The sequence below is a fragment of the Hydra viridissima genome, unplaced genomic scaffold (assembly GCF_058129835.1).
Source record: "Hydra viridissima isolate aposymbiotic clone 2 unplaced genomic scaffold, HvirCarnegie_v1 scaffold_10, whole genome shotgun sequence".
Lineage (NCBI taxonomy): Eukaryota > Metazoa > Cnidaria > Hydrozoa > Anthoathecata > Hydridae > Hydra > Hydra viridissima.
In genome coordinates this window covers 12,535,815-12,553,301 of record NW_028324309.1, presented here as the reverse complement: position 1 = coordinate 12,553,301, position 17,487 = coordinate 12,535,815, and the positions used below count along the sequence as shown (strand labels likewise).

Genomic DNA, 17,487 nt, shown 5'->3' with positions numbered 1-17,487 from the left:
TATAACATAAATGGATATATTATAAAAATATTAGGATAGATAAAATTTAAATGGAGCGCTACCTATACATTAATAGGATAGATATAACTAAAATGGAGCGCTATTTATACATTAGTTGGATATAACTTAAATGGAACGCCAACTATACATTAATAGGATATATGTAACTGAAATGGAGCGCTAACTATACATTAATAGTTAAATATTCCATAAATGAACCTATACACGTACATTTCAGGAAAGTACAGACAATTTGTTTAAAATCCTTTATCTGAAGCTGATGGGGTTAAAACTTCACTAACTACGCACACTTTACAATATGTATCGGAGTTTAAATTTCGATTTAAATACAAACGATGTGGCAATACAGAATACGATAACTAATTATGATTTTGAATAGTTTGAAATCCTTGTTAAATTTAAAAAATTTAATACGTGTATGTTCCAAATTTGAAAATATTATATTTTTTATTTCTACAATAACACCTGTTGTCTCAGCGTAAGTTTCAACAACCCCGCTCAATGTCTTCGCTCCTTTAAAAATAACTTTTACTTCATCAATCCGAACACGTTCACGTCCTAAGAAATACGACGAATCGATGTCAACATGCTGTAATAATTGTGCTAAATCTAATCATTTGCAGCATTTTTATCGATTATTTTCTTTGATTAACATTTGGAAATGTTCTTTAATAAAACCCTGAATTTCAGTCAGAAATGCTTTAACTTCATGCACATTTTTGATATATTCACTTATTTCAAAGTTAAAGGGTTTAGTGGAGTTAACAGGCTCAAATCTGGCTGAATCAAAACTCTCAATGAACAAGTACTATTTTACAAAGTTTACAAAGAAAATTATAGAATAATACCTGTTTTAATAAGATTTTAGACAATTTAATTTACACTAAGAATAAAAATAAACAAAAACCAATAAGAAATTAGTTCTAATTTGAAATGAAGTTAATGAAAATTTTAATGTGTAAATTATAATTGAAACGCCTGCATATATAGCTTACATTTTGATATATGCATATAACACATAAAAATTTTTTCATAAAAAAATTATCTCTAATGTTTATTTTAGTAAGATTAAGAATTGATAAATGGGATCAACACACGGTGATTGGTGTCTTATTGAAAGTGATCCAGGTGTTTTTACTGAGCTTATTAGAGGGTTTGGTAAGTAGAAAATGCTTAGCAAGTCTATATTTAATGGAATCAGAAGTAGAAATGCTCGAGCATTCAAGTTTTGTAAAAATTAAGAATGTTGATGATATTCTAAACAATATTAATAAAAATATATTTTTTTGTTTGTTTTATCAAATTTTGTTTCAAGAAATTCTTCTATACAGACATTTTGATATACATAATACATACATATATTTTTAATAACAGGATGCACTGGTGTTCAAGTAGAAGAGCTTTGGTCTCTGGATAATGATACTCTTGAAAGACTGAGGTTCACAAATTAATATTATTGATAATTTTAGTTCATAAGTTATAATATTTTTTGAAAAAAAGAAAAGTTTAAAACTTAATTAGATATGATTGCTTTAAAAAATATCCACTACTTAATTCTGGAGAATAAATACTTTTATTTGAACATTTAATACATTTATTGAAAATTTATTTTTAAAATATTAGATTTTCTAAAAGTCAATTAGTTTGTATATAATTTCTTTTATAATGCAGTATTTTTAAGTTTAAAAATTGCTAGTTTTGAAATTCTACCATAAATGTAGTTTTTGAATGCTTTATACATTTATGTGTTACAAATTAATGAATCAAACTGTGGATTTTTAAATTTTTATAGTCCAGTACATGGTTTAATATTCTTGTTCAAGTGGAGATCTGGGGAAGAAGCTGATGGGACAATAGTGCGAGATAGTCGACTAGATGATATTTTCTTTGCAAAACAGGTTGTTTTTTATTTATTTTAATTTACAACTTATCTTTCTTAAATAATTTGAAACAAAGTTTAAAAATTTTTCTTAATTGAAATCAAAAAAAATTTTTTTTTTTGCCAAAAGTCTATAAATTATTTTTGTTTAGGTGATAAACAATGCATGTGCTACCCAAGCCATAATTAGTATTCTTCTTAACTGCAATCATCCTGATTTACAATTGGGTGACACCTTGTCAACATTTAAAGAATTTTCTAAACAGTTTGATCCTGCGGTGAGATTAAAAATAACTTACAAAATCTATGAAAGTTAGAATTAATAATTCTTTTTGATATTTTGTTGACAAATTACTTAATTTTGAAACTTCTACAAATCTTATACTGTTCAATTTTTTCTGTTCGTTTTTTTCTCTTGAAAATCAATTAATTAATCAATCATTGTGTTATTTTTTACTTGTTAGTTAAAAGGTTTGAGTTTATCAAATTCTGATACGATCAAACAAGTTCATAACAGTTTTTCTAGGTGAGTGTGTTGTTGACTGGATTAGCTACTTTTTTTTTTTTTTTTTTTTTCTTTTCTTTTTCAGGCTGTATATTAGTTTTATTTTGGCTAGTCTAAAGTTTTATTTTAATATTACTAGTATATTTTTTTTATTACTGACTTTCAAGTAAAATTCAATGAATTTAGTCAACGTTTTCAAAAATGTATTTGTGATTTGTCCTGTTGAGGGAATTAATGGTGAATTCTTTGAAATGATTTTAAGAACTCTGATTTTTTTAGAGAAGAAATGTTTCAGTTTGACAATTCAAAAAAAGATGAAGATAAAGAAGCATATCATTTTGTTGCTTATCTACCTATTAATGGCCGTTTATATGAGCTAGATGGTTTAAAAGATGGACCAATTGATTTAGGTAAATACTTTAGTGATAATTGTTTAAAAAACCTTAATACTGTTTCTTATTTTGAATGCTGATATTTGTTTTCTCTTGATTTCTCATCATATCCAATTATATATTTTTGCTTCTTAGGTCCTGCTACAACTGACTCATGGTTGCATGTCTGTAAACCCATTATTGAGAACAGAATGCAGAAGTAAAATATTTTTGTTTAATGTCAATTATAACATGTTAACTAAGTGTTCTGAAGATTTATCTGTAAATTTTTAATGTCACAGTTTTGTTGTTGAATTTTTGTTAAACAATGTAAAATGTTTTTCACACAAAATTTTTTTAGGTGCTTTAGTTAGAACTGTTTTTTTACTTGCTATAGATACTCCTCTGAGGATGTGCATTTCAATTTAATGGCAGTGGTTACTGATAGAAAGTTACTTTATGTAAGAGAAATAGAAAAATTAACTAATCAACGCAATCAAATTTTACAAGAGGTATAATTTTGAGAAGTTGTTTACAAAGAGCCATGTTTTTTAACTTTTTAGATTGAATAGTTCAATTCATTTTTTGATAAGCAGGTTTAAACACATATACTACACCATATGTATATGTGTTCATTAGTAGTGGGTCATTAAAAGAGTTGGTAGTTGGAATAAAAAGATGGGGGAAAAGGTACTAAACATAGAGCAAAAAAAAGCTTTCTTTCTGTCTTAAACCCAAAAATTTTGTCAAGGATGAGAAGCATTTTAAAATCATTGATTAAAATCATGATGAATCACTTGCAGTGTAATAACAATCTGTTATATAATGCTAACCATTCTTATATAATGTTACCATTTTTTTTTTGGAAATATATTTAATCTTGCCTGTATTTTGTTTATTAATTTTAACAATAAATTTTAAAATATATTTCCTGTATTTCGTTTATTAACTTTAACAACAAATTCTATGCAATTTACATTATTTTTATTAATAGTTATTTTTATTTTTGTTTTCTTTACAATCTTTTTCTATTCGTAGTCTTCTGAATCTGGAAATTTGGAACTGAAAACTAAAGTTGTAACTTTAGATGCTGAGTTAAAAACTTATCAGGCACTAATGGCAGCAGAAGATGAAAAAATGGCTGCTTATAAGGTTAACTATATATATATATATATATATATATATATATGTATATATATATATATATATATATATATATATATATATATATATATATATATATATATATATATATATATATATATATATACACAGGTACTGTGAATAAGTTTTAGCCCACCATAAGTTTATAATTATTTTTGATTTTATCGTAAAAATATAAAGGACTTATGAAGTAAAAAAAAAATCAGGTTTATAGACACATATATTATAAACAAAAATATCTAGAAATAGTTTGATAAAGTATGATACAAAAAGAAAGAACAATTAATACTTCATATGTCCGCCTTTTGCGTTGATCACAGGAGCGAATCTCCTGGGAGTTGATTCATATAAATTTGTAATGAAATTTTGTGGAATATTGTCCTGCTCTCTTTTTAATATTCAAAAACATTCTTCAACATTTTTGGGGTAATATTCAGCCTTTTTTTTATCCAAATAATCCCAAACATGTTCAATAATTTTCAAATCTGGACTTTGAGGAGGCCAGTTCTTTACTTCGAGAACTCCCTCCTCACACATCTCCTGTAAATATTTTTTGGCCACTCGGGAACAATGTTTGGGATCATTGTCTTGCTGTAGAATGAAATTATTACCAATTAGTCTCATTCTAGATGGTATTGCATGATGTCTTAAAGTTTCTTTATACTGTTCTCCTGTCAGTTTGCCATCAATTCTGATTAAATCACCTACTCCAGATGATGAAGTACAACCCTAAACTAAACCAGAAGCTCCCCCATGCTTGATTGTCTGATGTAGACAATCAGGGCAATAAGCCTCTCCTACCCTTCTTCTTACATACTGTCATCTTCTGCTACCGAACAATTCAAATTTTGATTCATCTGTGTATAGTACACAGTTTAAAATTGCATCTAACTATTATGTTGTTTTGCATATTTAAGTCTTTTTTCTTTACTGCCATGACATAGTAAAGGCTTTTGAACTGCAACACACCCTCTTAACCCAGCTTTTAGCAGATGTTGTTGAATGCAAGATGAGGAAACATTTGTCCCAGTTGCAGCCTAAATGTTATGTGGCTAGTTCACTGGAGGTTTTTTTTCCGATTTCGCAGAGGTACATTTTTTAAAATACTTTATGTCATGTTTTGTAAACTTTGGAGGTCTTCCACTTCGAACTTTATCCTCAAGAGATCCCGTGTTTTTAAATTTTTTTATAATTTCTCTAATGGCTGTCCTTGAATATTTTGTTTTTTGGACAATTTGTCGTTGAGAATAACCTTCTTCATGAAGCACGATAATTTTTTTACTTTCCAGAAGTGGAATTTTACACATTTTATTACTTAAATAATAATAAAAATAATAATACAAAACAAAAAAAAACGTAAATTAGAAGAAGTTTCGCTCTTAAAAAAACAAAAAATAATGTTAAACACACAGTATCTATGAAATATCTTTGTAAACTGTACTATCATCTAATATGAAGCATTCACAGCAATAAATAAACAAAAAATCCAAGAGCAAACTAAAAACAAACGAGCTGATACGAATTGGGTTTAGATCAGCATACAATGAAAATAAACACGTTAGATATCTAAATACAAAAATCTATGTCAAATTTTGATAAATATTGCTTTGTTTGTTAAAATAGTGTTTAGTATTGTTTGAAGTTAGACATTATTTTATATAAAAAAATAATCGGAAACTATTATTCAAAATCTGTTAAAAAAACACGAGTTTTAATAAGTGGGCTAAAACTTATTCACAGTACTGTATATATTTATGTATGTATGTATGTATGTATGTATGTATGTATGTATGTATGTATGTATGTATGTATGTATGTATGTATGTATGTATGTATGTATATCTGTGTGTGTGATCTTGTTTTTTATATCAACAACAAATCAAATCCCTGACTTCATTTAAATTTGCTTAGATTGAAAATGTTCGCAGGAAGCACAACTACTTACCGTTTATTATGGAACTACTGAAGTTGCTTGCGAAAAAAGGTGAACTTGTTCCACTAGTAGAAAAGGTGCGTACGGATTGTTGATGCATAAGCAATTAGAATGAATTCACTTCTAAAATTTACACATTCAATTTCTTTTTTTTTTAGGCTCAAGCGTTAACGCGCGCAAGAAGAGAAAATGAAAAAGCAAGAAAGAAACAGAAGGAGTGTAGCAATTAAGTGTTATAGCTCTTTTAACTTTGGCCTATCTAGATACCTAAACTTGACGATTATTTGTTAGAATCGTACTGGGAGCTATATTTATAAATCGCTCATTGCGATTTGCAGAAAGTAACAGTTTAAGCCTCGAATTGGGTTTTAACCTGAGATTTGTTAGTTTTGCGTGATAAAAATACGCCTACTATTCATTCAACAAATGTTTTATTAGATTAGTTTATAATAATAAGCTTAAATGAGTCCTACAGTTGGTATTTTATATTTTCTTCACAAGAAATGTAACAAAATTTAGCGTATTTGCTTTAAATTTTTCTTTCGTCTAAGTATCATTTGTAATAATGTTATTATCTGGGGCCAATCCTATAAAGCTGAAAATGCGTTATTTACGCAAAAAAAACAGATTGCAGTTTACAAAAATTTACTTTGCGTGAGAAAAATCTTGTTTTTTTGCGTAAATTACGCATTTTTCAGCTTTACAGGATTTGCCCCAGGAATGTGTTTGAAGTCTTCTATCTGTTTGTAGCTTGAAGCGTTTCCTGCATTAAAGTGACCACGTGGTATTTATCATTAATTATTTTACTTTTTCTAAATTATTTTCAAAGCATGAACATCCAAAGCGAAGATCTTGCCACTGTTAAAAACACTTTTTTTTACACTTATATCACACGAGTTATTTCATATTTTTTGTTAAACGCATAAGTTGTTCGCGGAAACAACGAATAATTTGTAAGTGGATCGGTTCTTCATAATAATTTGTTCGTCACGATGAATTACAGCCACTTTCATTATATTTAAAAGTAAAAAATGTTTTTATTTTCCCGTAAAAATGGCCATTTTACCGTTAATTACAGCCGTAATTTACAGTAAAATGGCCCTTGTAACAGAAAAATAAAAATATTGCTACTTGGTACCGGAGATCCGAACTCAGATCTGGGTAGTTACTTCGGGTATTACCCGAGTTTAAGTATATCGGGTAATTATTTGAAAGTTAGTAAATCGGGTTATACTTGTAGAATACCCGTAGAAGAAAAAGTACCCAAAACAATTTAATTCATTTATTAGATTGAATTACAAATGACGAAGAAAATTTAAATATGAACATTTGCACTAAAGGAGTCCAAGTTTCAGTATTAGCATAATTAGAAGTAGCCAGGAAATTTTAAATCTGGAATTTCATCTAGTAGTTTACTGCTTTCTTTCATAAATGCTGACTGCTCCATTTTGCTGACATTTAAATTTGTTCTCCTAACAGTGCAAACTTTCCCTGCACTTGAAATTACTCTTATTTGATCAATACTATCGTTATCCCAGACCTTCTTGGTACATCCCTGCTTTGTTGTGAATTCTTTGCACTCATTGCAGGTAGCTTTGTAGTAATTGGCTTTAATGAAAAATCCCCATATGTTCAATTTTTTGGTCATCTGAAAAGAAAAAAAATGTATATAAAGAAAAGAAAAAAGTATATAATACCCGGCTTTTTTAAAAAATTACTCGCTAACCAATTTAATTACCCGACAAGTAAATAAAGATATGACCTTAACATAAAAAGAATATAAATAAAATAAGAGGATAGTAAAGCGAAGGCCTTAAAATTTTTAAGGGATTCTCTATACTATTTTCAAAGGTATACAAAAAAAAAAATTCTTTTTTCTCTGGCATAGAACTTAAGAACAGTTTTAAATTAATTTGAAGGTACTAAATTCAAATCTGAGCTTATATTTTCTCTATCACCTCTCGTTTATGCGCAATAGGGTAAATAACGGATATGTGAACAAGTTCAAATTAAGTAATTCGATGATAACTTTAATGGAAGTAAGAGACCCTATTTCCTCCATAAGATAAAGGATTGATTTCTGAAATTCGAACATGTCTAAATATCCGTATTTATCATTATTAGGTATTAAATACCCCTGCTTTTTGTGTTACTGGAACAGTAGAAATACAGAAGAGCATTGGGTGAAAAATGATTGGCCAAAGAGACAGGCTTTGGCATCTGGCGATAATAATGTCATCAATGATCCTCTAGTGGATAAGAAAAAAATGTCTTTACTACCTTGCACATAATACTTGGATTTATGTAGTAGTTCGTCAAAGCTCTTGACCGCAGTGGGCAATTCTTCAGTTATATGTTTAACTTTTCCTGGTCTTAGAGAAGAGAAAATAAGACTGGAATATTTGATTGACTTCAAATAAAAGCATTTAAGAGATCCAAATTTTATCACATCAATGAATGAGACAGAAAAAAGAACTTGGAAAGCATTTTGTAATGCGGTGCAGAATTTTTGTCAAGATATTAAAACAATAGAAGAACGATATCAAGGCCGGTGGAACTCACAAATGATGGCAGATTTTCGCTGGAGCTTGATGAGAGATAAATCAGAAGCTCTATACCATAGATCAACTAGTTCAGGTAACTGCCATTTACCATTAATCATACGTTCATAAGTTTATTATTCATATAACTACCATTTGCCATTATATATTAAGATATGCAAAGTGTAGTAATAAAATATTTATTACTTTTTATTAAAAAGTTCGTCTTTTATCATGAAACCTTCGTTATATAGGCCGATGAGCAACTTACTTTAAAAATTGATAAAAATTGATAAATGGCTCGAAATCCTGATGTGATAGACAAAAACTGAGTTCATATTCGTTATCAGTAGTCCAAATTTAGTTAAAATTTAATTTAAAACACTTTGCCAGAAATTTCATGTTGACCAGTGTAGTTTTATAAAAAAGCCCATAAAATTACCATAAAAAAATAACCCATAAAAGTTGCCATAAATCCAGCCTTAAAATAGACAACAGGGTGGATGGTGTAGGAACAATTAAATAGAAATAAAAATGACATTAAAAGAATTGAAATGAAATAAATAAAAGTAATACAAAGTACAGCAATACAGTTTTCGCTCCCTTCGTTCACAGAGGTTAGAAAATTTTCGAACCACGTATAAATTGAATTTAACAAACAAATTTATACATTTTTTTTGTACCATTATGTTAGCTTTTTATAAAAAGTACCTTAAAAATATAAAAACCAAAAATTTAATTATAAATGACAAATCAAATCTCACATTGATATATTTTTATTAAGCCTCACAAAAAATTTTCGTCACACAAATAATTTTGATTAATTTTAAACTAATTAAATTAGACAAAATCTCAAACAATTTACCAACAATAAAAGTACTTTAATGAAAAGCAATTCAAAAAGTAAACGCAAACTGCCCCTTGTTCATTGAAAATTAAGTGGTATATTTTATATTATTATTTCTGCTTATTTTTAATGACACAATTACTTTATTTTAAACCAGGATCAATTTTAAAAAGTCCAGGTTTGTCACAAAAATATTGGTTCGTCAATGAAACTAACCCCAGACTAAAATTCTGTAAAAAAAACAGCCACCCGGATAATTTTTTTCTGAAAAAATTGGTCTGAGCATTAAGGCTGTCAAAAATCTCAAAAATGCTTGCGCGGGTACCCGTTGAACGAACGGGTGGGTACCCGGGTATCCGTTAAAAAAACAATATTTTTTGTAAAAGTTGTACTTATAAAAAATAAAAAACAATAAAAACGTCTCAATCAATGATGTCATTCACTTAAAATTTCACTTAAATCTAAACTTTATTTTACATTAAGTGTCCAGGTTACACAACTCCCAATAATGGTTAAGAAAAACTAAAATGTATACTGTTTCGGGTGCCAATGATGCACGCCGTTGATTGACCACATGTCCAGCAGTTGAAAAAGCGCATTCTGCTGGCACCGAAGTCGCAGGTATACACATGTACTTGCGAGCCAAAATAGAAAGGTTTGGGTAACGTTTGGTGTTATCTCGTTAAAACTCTAGGATATTTCCGTTGACAGTCAATGGCATTTCCGAATGGTAAGACGCAAATTCATCCATATGTCCAGACCCTTCGTTGCCTGTGCAAAGAAATGCTAGTTCATCAAAAACATTCTCCTTAGGTAAGTCCGGTTCTAAATGATCCCGTGGTCGCTTTGGCATCGGTTCTTCTGCTACTACTTCTATATTTTCTTCCAATACTGACATAACAATAGCTTCAATTACAGCTCTAATGGCAGAGTATGTTTCTTTTCAAATAGGGTCTTCAAAAAATTTTAAAAACTTATAACGTGGATCTAATACAGATGCTCTTAGTCCAAGTAGTACACTGAATCCTTCCGGAAAATATCGCTTTGTTATTTCAGTAGCAATGACATTTCTGCAATTATTGGCAGCAGTGCATTCGTCTGGTTTTGCTGCTCGAACATTTTTTAGAACAATAGATAACAGTGGATAAACTAATGACAACGAAGGATATTTCTGACCAGATGACATAGTTGTTACCTGCTTTAATGGTTTCAGAATGGGTATAATGGCTTGCGCAAGCAACCAGTTTTCATGCGTATTTGTAGAGTTGACGCACTTCTTTTTGCAGTGGCGTAGCTATGGTTTCTGGCGCCCAGGGAAATGCTGAAAATTGGCGCCCCATGAACTAGACATGCGAGCTAAAAAAACACTTAATGATTCCAAGTATATGACAATTTTATTAAAAAAATGCAAATGCTAATCATAATGGAAACTCAATTTAACTCATGTTCCCAATTATGTATCCATTATGGTTCCTGTGAATTAGTCATTGAAAGTGACAGATGGTCAATCAGATCCAATGATCAATGAATAGTTATTAATTATAATTTGATCTTTCTAGCTTTAGCTGCAGCAAATTTATCTATTATGTCGTCAAAGTTTGTTGATTCTAGAGTTTCTCTTTCGACACTAAGGATTGCCAAATCAACAAGACGTTGTTGCCCCATTGAAGCTCGTAGATATGAAAGAATAAGCTTCAACTTGCTGAAGAAACATTCGCAACTGGCTTTTGAAACTGCAATTGTGAGCAAGATTTGTAATGCAATGCATAAGTTTGGAAAAACGTCATCTCCGTATGACAAAATAAATGAAAGTAAATCCAGCGGAGTTGTTGGTATTGGGCCCCCACGAGATTTAAGCAGCATATGACAGTCTGCAATTTCAGTAAATAATTCTCTTCCACTGATATCTGTACTGTAAAAGTTTCCCAGATCCAAACAATGTTGCTGCAAACTTTCTTGATTTTCATCACAATCCCTTTTTAGCAACATTCTCACATCAAGCAAGAATCAAAATTTTTTATTGAGATCATTTAATCGTCTAAGGCGAGTTGTTAGTTTTTGTTGGAAACAATCCAATATCATTTTCAAAACTCTGCTAACTTCATCTTCAGTAAAGAGGCCACTATCTCCAGCCCTTTCACCTGGCATTATTCGCCCTCGCCTGACTCTCCTCTCAACTTCAATTCCCCATTCCATACATCTGCCCTTGCTATACTCAACTGCATTTTTGCGCAAATTATCACGAAACTCTTTGAGATAATTTTCCAACATTTCCATATCGGATGCTGCATCTTTAAAGTTCATTGTAGAATTTTGTAGTCGTTTTTGAACGCGGTCTACTTTTCCAAGAATGTTGTTCCAGAAATGAAGTAAAACAATTAAATTAAATTGCAGAATATTTTGAAGTAAAGTTCCAGCTTCATTTCTTGTATCCATCGTCTGTCTAATGTCATCTGAAAGACTTTCAAGAAGTTCAACCAATTCAGTGAAATTCCTTCATAAATTCAGTGAAATTCCTTCATAAATTCAGTGACTCCTTCATAAATTCAGTGACTCCTTCATAAATTGCTTTAACAGCTTCTGCTTTTGCACTCCATCTGGTTTCTGCTTCCCATTTAACAGTGATCTTAACAGCATTTTTCAATTGTTCCCATCGCAGAATCGAACGAGAAAAAAACAGATAAATGCTTTCAACTGTTCCAAAAAATGTTATGACAATAGGATCTATTTTAGCAGCATTAACTCCAACCAAGTTCAAACTATGGTTATCACAGTTAACAAACAATGCTCAAGGATTTCAGTCACATATTCGTTGTTTAAGCCCAAAGATATGTCCTGTCATCACAGCAGCGTTGTCGTAACATTGGGATCTACAATCTGCCGGTGGTAGGTTGTCCGATTCAAGTTTCTCAGTAATAATAGTTTCGAGAGTTGCTGCATCTTTGGCATGGATTTCAATGTACCCAAGAAATGACTTTCTGATAATAACATTCTTGGTAACAAAATAAATGTCCACAAATTTTATTACTTCGGATAACTGCTCTCGATGTCTCAGATCAGGAGTTGAATCAAGTAAGATACCAAAATACTTACTTCTTTTGATACTGGTGAGGAGCTTATCTCTAACAGTGCAGGCAAGTAGGTTGATGAATTCATTTTGAATGTCAGGAGACAGATAAGAGACGGACCAAGGATTTTCTTTAGCATGCTGTAGATGGTTTGCAGTGAGAAGGTCATACTTAGCAAGGAGTTTTAAAAGGCCAAGAAAGTTTCCAATATTGGCTCCTTCACCAGCAGTACTAAGTTTTTCTCTATGACCACGTAAAGTCATGTTCTGAGAAGCAAGAACTTTAATACAAGAAAGAATTCTTTTATATTTCGCCAGTGTTGCTTTTCGGATACAATTTGGGCTTCGAGTTCTGAATCCATTCACTTTCCATAAATTCTTCTTCTTTCAGCTTCTTTCCATATAGTAAATGATTTGCGGTGACAGGGACTGTTCTCGTGATCTTTTAATTGTTCTGTGTGTCTCCAGTTAGTGAATCCATCAGCTGATTCAAAAGAAGATTGTAAATTTGAGCTGGAAGTTGGAAATAGTAAACATAAGTGAATGTAACAACCACGAACGACCCACTTCATCACCATTAGCAAGTTGTCGTTTGAACCACGTCGAGTTCATTGAACGTCCTCCTGAGTTAGCAACAAAAGGTCCATTCTTGTTTTGAAATAAATCAGATCCGCGAGCTATGATCTCAGTTCTAAGACTTTGTGACATAATAAGCCGCTGTGTTATTTGGTCAAATTTTAAAAAGCCAACATCAAGAAATGACGATACAGCAGGAATAGGAAGATCTTCAACCATTTCTTCATTTTTACCATCACTGTCATTGTTAGGATCCGGATCGCGGGTATCTTAACCTCCTTGGTCCATTGAGTCTTCTTCATTTTCAGCAAACAATTGATAAATGTCTTCATCTCTGCTGTCATCTTCTGATTCACTTTCTGCATCATCTGTTTTCGCTTTCTTTGAATATAGAAACTTGCTCATTAATTCTTTGGACATTAATGCCTCTTTCTCATCATTTTTCTATGTTTTTCGGCGCTGAGCCCCACTTAGTTTGTGTTTTTGGCATTTCTGAATTCGAAAAATAATATTGTGATGATTAGGAGTAGTTTCTCTACTCAAGTATTTTAAAATTATAATTTGTAGATTTTAAAATCGTTGTAAATTAAAGGCTGAATTCTCGGAGTCAAACTCGCTTACATTTATCATACATTCTTTAAACAATATATATCGTCTGTTGACGAGTAAAACTCGTTAAATACAGTTTTATAGAAAATTGACTTTTATACACTATGATGCCCAAATATTAACAACATATTACAAAAAAAGTCACTAAGTGCGAAAATCAATCCAAAATAGTAGTATTTTATCTAGAGATATCACCAGGGCCGGCTCAAGGGATATGGCGCCTCTTGAAATATGTGACCATTTTTCAAGAGGCGCCGCCACCCGCCATCTCCCCTCCCTCCCCCCCCCCCCCCTCGTATAAATAAATCGTATTATGGACATTCGTGGTGAACTTTCAATATTTATTTACAATTTAACCTTTCTTGCTTTTACAATAGCAAATGATTTAATCATATCTTCTAAGTCCAATTCTTTTGCAATTGCTTGTTCTATTGATAACATTGCCAGACCATCCATTCTATCCTGTGTCATTGTTGAGCGAATATACGTTTTGATTAACTTCATCTTGGAAAAGCTTCTCTCTACTGTTGCAACAGATACAGGTAGAGTTAAAAGTATTCTGAGAGAGACAAATAAGTTTCCCAAAGCTGCATTCAAATTGTTTGAACAAATAAAGTCTAAAATATTTCTAGGAGAGTAGTTTCCCTTATAATGATTTTGCAAATATTTCATCTCTTCAAACAAGTCAGTTCCAGAAACATCTTTCAGCTCATTGCAAGATAATAATTTTTTTTTTTTTTAAATGCCAAATTTTAGTTCAAATATATTATAAATCTTCAAGTCAAGTCAAGAGGTCGTTTTGCTTTTTGATTAACGCTAATATCATTTGTGATACAATGTATTTATATAATGGTTTTTTTTGTAAATGAAATAAATAAATGTAAATGGGTTATTTTGATTACCATAATGGCTGACTATTATAACTAGTTGTAATAGTCATCCGTTATGGTAATCAAAATAACCCATTTAAGTGCTAAATATATATATATATGTGTACCCTAAGTGCTAAATATGTATATTTTCAAAATTAAAACGCATAACTTTTGGCTTTTTTCTGTCAACATATATTGTGTTTACTAATGCATATGGTTGATTAAATGTAAAAAAATCAGGAGTGGGGAGAGTTTCAACCTAGCGGTCAATTTGGAGAACAGTTTTGCTTCACTTTTTCAAACGAGAGTAACCGATAAATACCAATATGAAACGATATGAAACAATACATTGTTTTATTTCATAATTTATTTAACTTAAGGAAATATAAATTCATTATACATTTCTGAATTTTTGCTTCTGTCTAAAGTTCCAAACTAACCATTGCCTTTAACTGGCAGATCAACCACATTTGGAGTATTGGCACGAGAGGCAGCAGGAGACGGAGAGGCAGGTTCTTCAACGGCAGCAGCTTCATCGGCTTTCATTGTTCTTCAGCAGAAGTGAGCAACCGTTTCTTGATCTTAACTTTGCCATAGTTTTGCTGGATGTACAGGAGTTTCTCAACTTGTTCTGGTTGCAACTTGGTTCGTTTGTAGGAGACAATAGCAACTCCAGCACTAAAAGCTATCTCTGACAAAGCACTAGATGCAGGCACACAAAACCATTTTCTTGCAGATTCTGCCAACAATGGAAACTTGTGTTTGTTGATCCTCCAGAAGTCCAAGACATCCAATCCAGTGACTGCAGGTACCTTGAGGTACATTTCCCATTCAATAGTAATGGAAGACTGATCAGCTGGGGCGGAGGTAGCTCTAACTAGGACGTCACTAGCCAAATTAAAGAAAGGGTCGTCATCAGGTTGGGAACCTTTAAATCTTGCCTCTTCTAGCTGCCTAACTTCCATCTCTTGTGTTGCTTGAATCCATTCTTGATGGTTCTGAGATTTTGTAATAAGAGCGTCATAGGCATCATCAAATCCACCAATCTTTTTCAAAGCTTGGCCGTTGTACAGTGGATTCAGTAAGTTGGCAACTGAATAGTGCAAATTGGTTGCTCCAGATTCTGGAAACCGGAAATCAATGGCTTTAACTAGTTTTCGGTAAAACATCTCAGCAGTAGGAGACATAGCTAGCAGAAGTCGGTATTTCAATCCATACAGATGAGAGATAACTCTGAGAATGGAGACTTTCTTGTCAGCGGAGAAGCTTTCCGAAATGTCCGAGATTTTCCTTAAAATTGGCAAAGTTTTGTCAAAGAAGTCAAACTCATCCTCACTGGGAATAGCGGGTGCAAATTTGTTAGGGTCAGAACCTGGATTATCACTGATTGAGCTCAAAGGTCTTCTCATCCTTACAATACTGTCAATCATCATTAATGTGGAGTTCCAGCGGGTTTTGACAGGTGAGATAATTTAATAACACATACTTTAATTCCTCCTTGTCAACTGTGTCGTTGTCATCCAACATGTTTTGAATCTCCTTCTTGATTCTCTGTTCTGAAAAAGAGGACTTGTGGTATAGAGATGACAGTTCTGTGGCTTTTTTAATGGCTGACTCCAGATCCAAACCTTCAACTGACTTGGCTTCTTTAATTGCTCCTTCCACAACCAAGTTTATAAGATGATCAGCACAGAGCAGAGACTTGTCAACAAACTTGCATTTAGGGATGGCTACTTTCAGGTTGGAAGCTGAGTCATGAACACAAACAACATAGCTGTGTCCGGCATTTCCGGGAATCTCTGTGACATTTCTAAAAATAAAAAAAAAATTAATAAGTATAAATAATTTGCAAATTAAAACTTACATATAACAATTTAATACTTTTAGTTATAATATTGTATTATAAAATTATAAGTAAAGGTATAAAAAATATTACATGTAACGGGTAATATCACTAATATGTTAAACTGTATAAAAAATTTGTACAACAACAAAAATGGCGAATCCAGGACTTTTTGGCAACTCTTTCTCCAGAACTTGATCTACTGCTGATTTCACGTTTTTGTAAACTAATGGCAACCTAAAAGAAGAAAAAACAAATAAAAGAACTGTTGTTTATACTAGTTTATAGTTATTTAAAAAAACTAAAAAAATAAATTGGCGCGGACAGGTCTAGAAACTAACAATTTTAAAATTAAAAAGGGAGGTACTAACTTACTAAGTAACAACAATAATGTAATAATGGCGTCATGGGACTTACGGCGTCATTTTCATTGCAATTAAGATTAAGGAGTTTGGAATTTTAAGTTTGATTTAAAACTCATACAAATTCTTTAAACTTGTTTCCCTCTTAAACCTTGTCTCCATGATCCTTTTCATAGGACTCATCCTCGCCATATATCTGTAAAATTAAAAAAAAGTTGTAAAATTTTTACATTACAATGTACACTCTGTAAAGCGGCTAAAGCCTGCAATACATTGTAGTATTTAAACTTTGAACATTCTAAATATAGAAATACTCAATTTAAAACTTTTTTTTTCATAACTGTCATATAATACCTGTTCAAACTCATTAAAAGCAATATCAGCCTTCCTCTTCTTCTCTGACTTGTCTTGTTCAATCTGGGCAAATTCAACTGGATGCATTCTTGATCTAATGATGATCTGCAACCTTGACAACTGCCGGATAGAGCTTGCACTTTGCATGGACGACTCTTTCACCAGCTGCACTTTGAGTCACCTCTTCTTCAAAGTAGTTCCAGATTTCCGTTCTTGGACGCGGCATGATGCTAGCAACTGACTTAAAAGATCAAACTTCTAAACTAAATAAGAAAAAGAATCTTTTACTTCACAAAAAAAAAAAATTAATCTGGACAATAATGCTGTCCAACTGTCGTTTTGACTCCCTCTCAAAAACTAGCCTTTTCCCAAAAAATGAGAAAGCTTTTAACAATAAAATTTCAATCGGACATTTTAAATAACTGATATTTCAAATTTTACAACAATATCAAGTTGTTAAAATAAGATTTCAAAAATTTATCTTTTCTTTTACTACTTTGAACAACCTGTAGCAATAATAATTTTTGTTATCTAAGTTTAACTA

General features: G+C 31.4%; 2 protein-coding genes across 2 annotated transcripts; one reads left to right on the top strand and one right to left on the bottom strand.

Annotated features, from left to right (window-relative positions):
• The first annotated feature begins 1,072 nt into the window (after window positions 1–1,072).
• Window positions 1,073–6,423, top strand: LOC149883171 (ubiquitin carboxyl-terminal hydrolase isozyme L5-like). Its single transcript, XM_090101148.1, has 11 exons — window positions 1,073–1,179; window positions 1,396–1,459; window positions 1,814–1,919; window positions 2,053–2,178; window positions 2,365–2,426; window positions 2,685–2,815; window positions 2,933–2,996; window positions 3,174–3,288; window positions 3,815–3,928; window positions 5,852–5,950; window positions 6,032–6,423. The coding sequence occupies exons 1-11, from the start codon at window positions 1,104–1,106 to the stop codon at window positions 6,101–6,103; spliced, it is 1,029 nt and encodes a 342-aa protein (XP_089957274.1). The 5' UTR covers window positions 1,073–1,103; the 3' UTR covers window positions 6,104–6,423.
• A 5,634-nt stretch (window positions 6,424–12,057) lies between these two features.
• Window positions 12,058–12,591, bottom strand: LOC145188528 (zinc finger MYM-type protein 1-like). The gene has a single exon (XM_080065005.2). It carries the CDS (start codon window positions 12,589–12,591, stop codon window positions 12,058–12,060), a length of 534 nt encoding a protein of 177 aa, XP_079921131.2.
• Window positions 12,592–17,487: the final 4,896 nt, after the last annotated feature.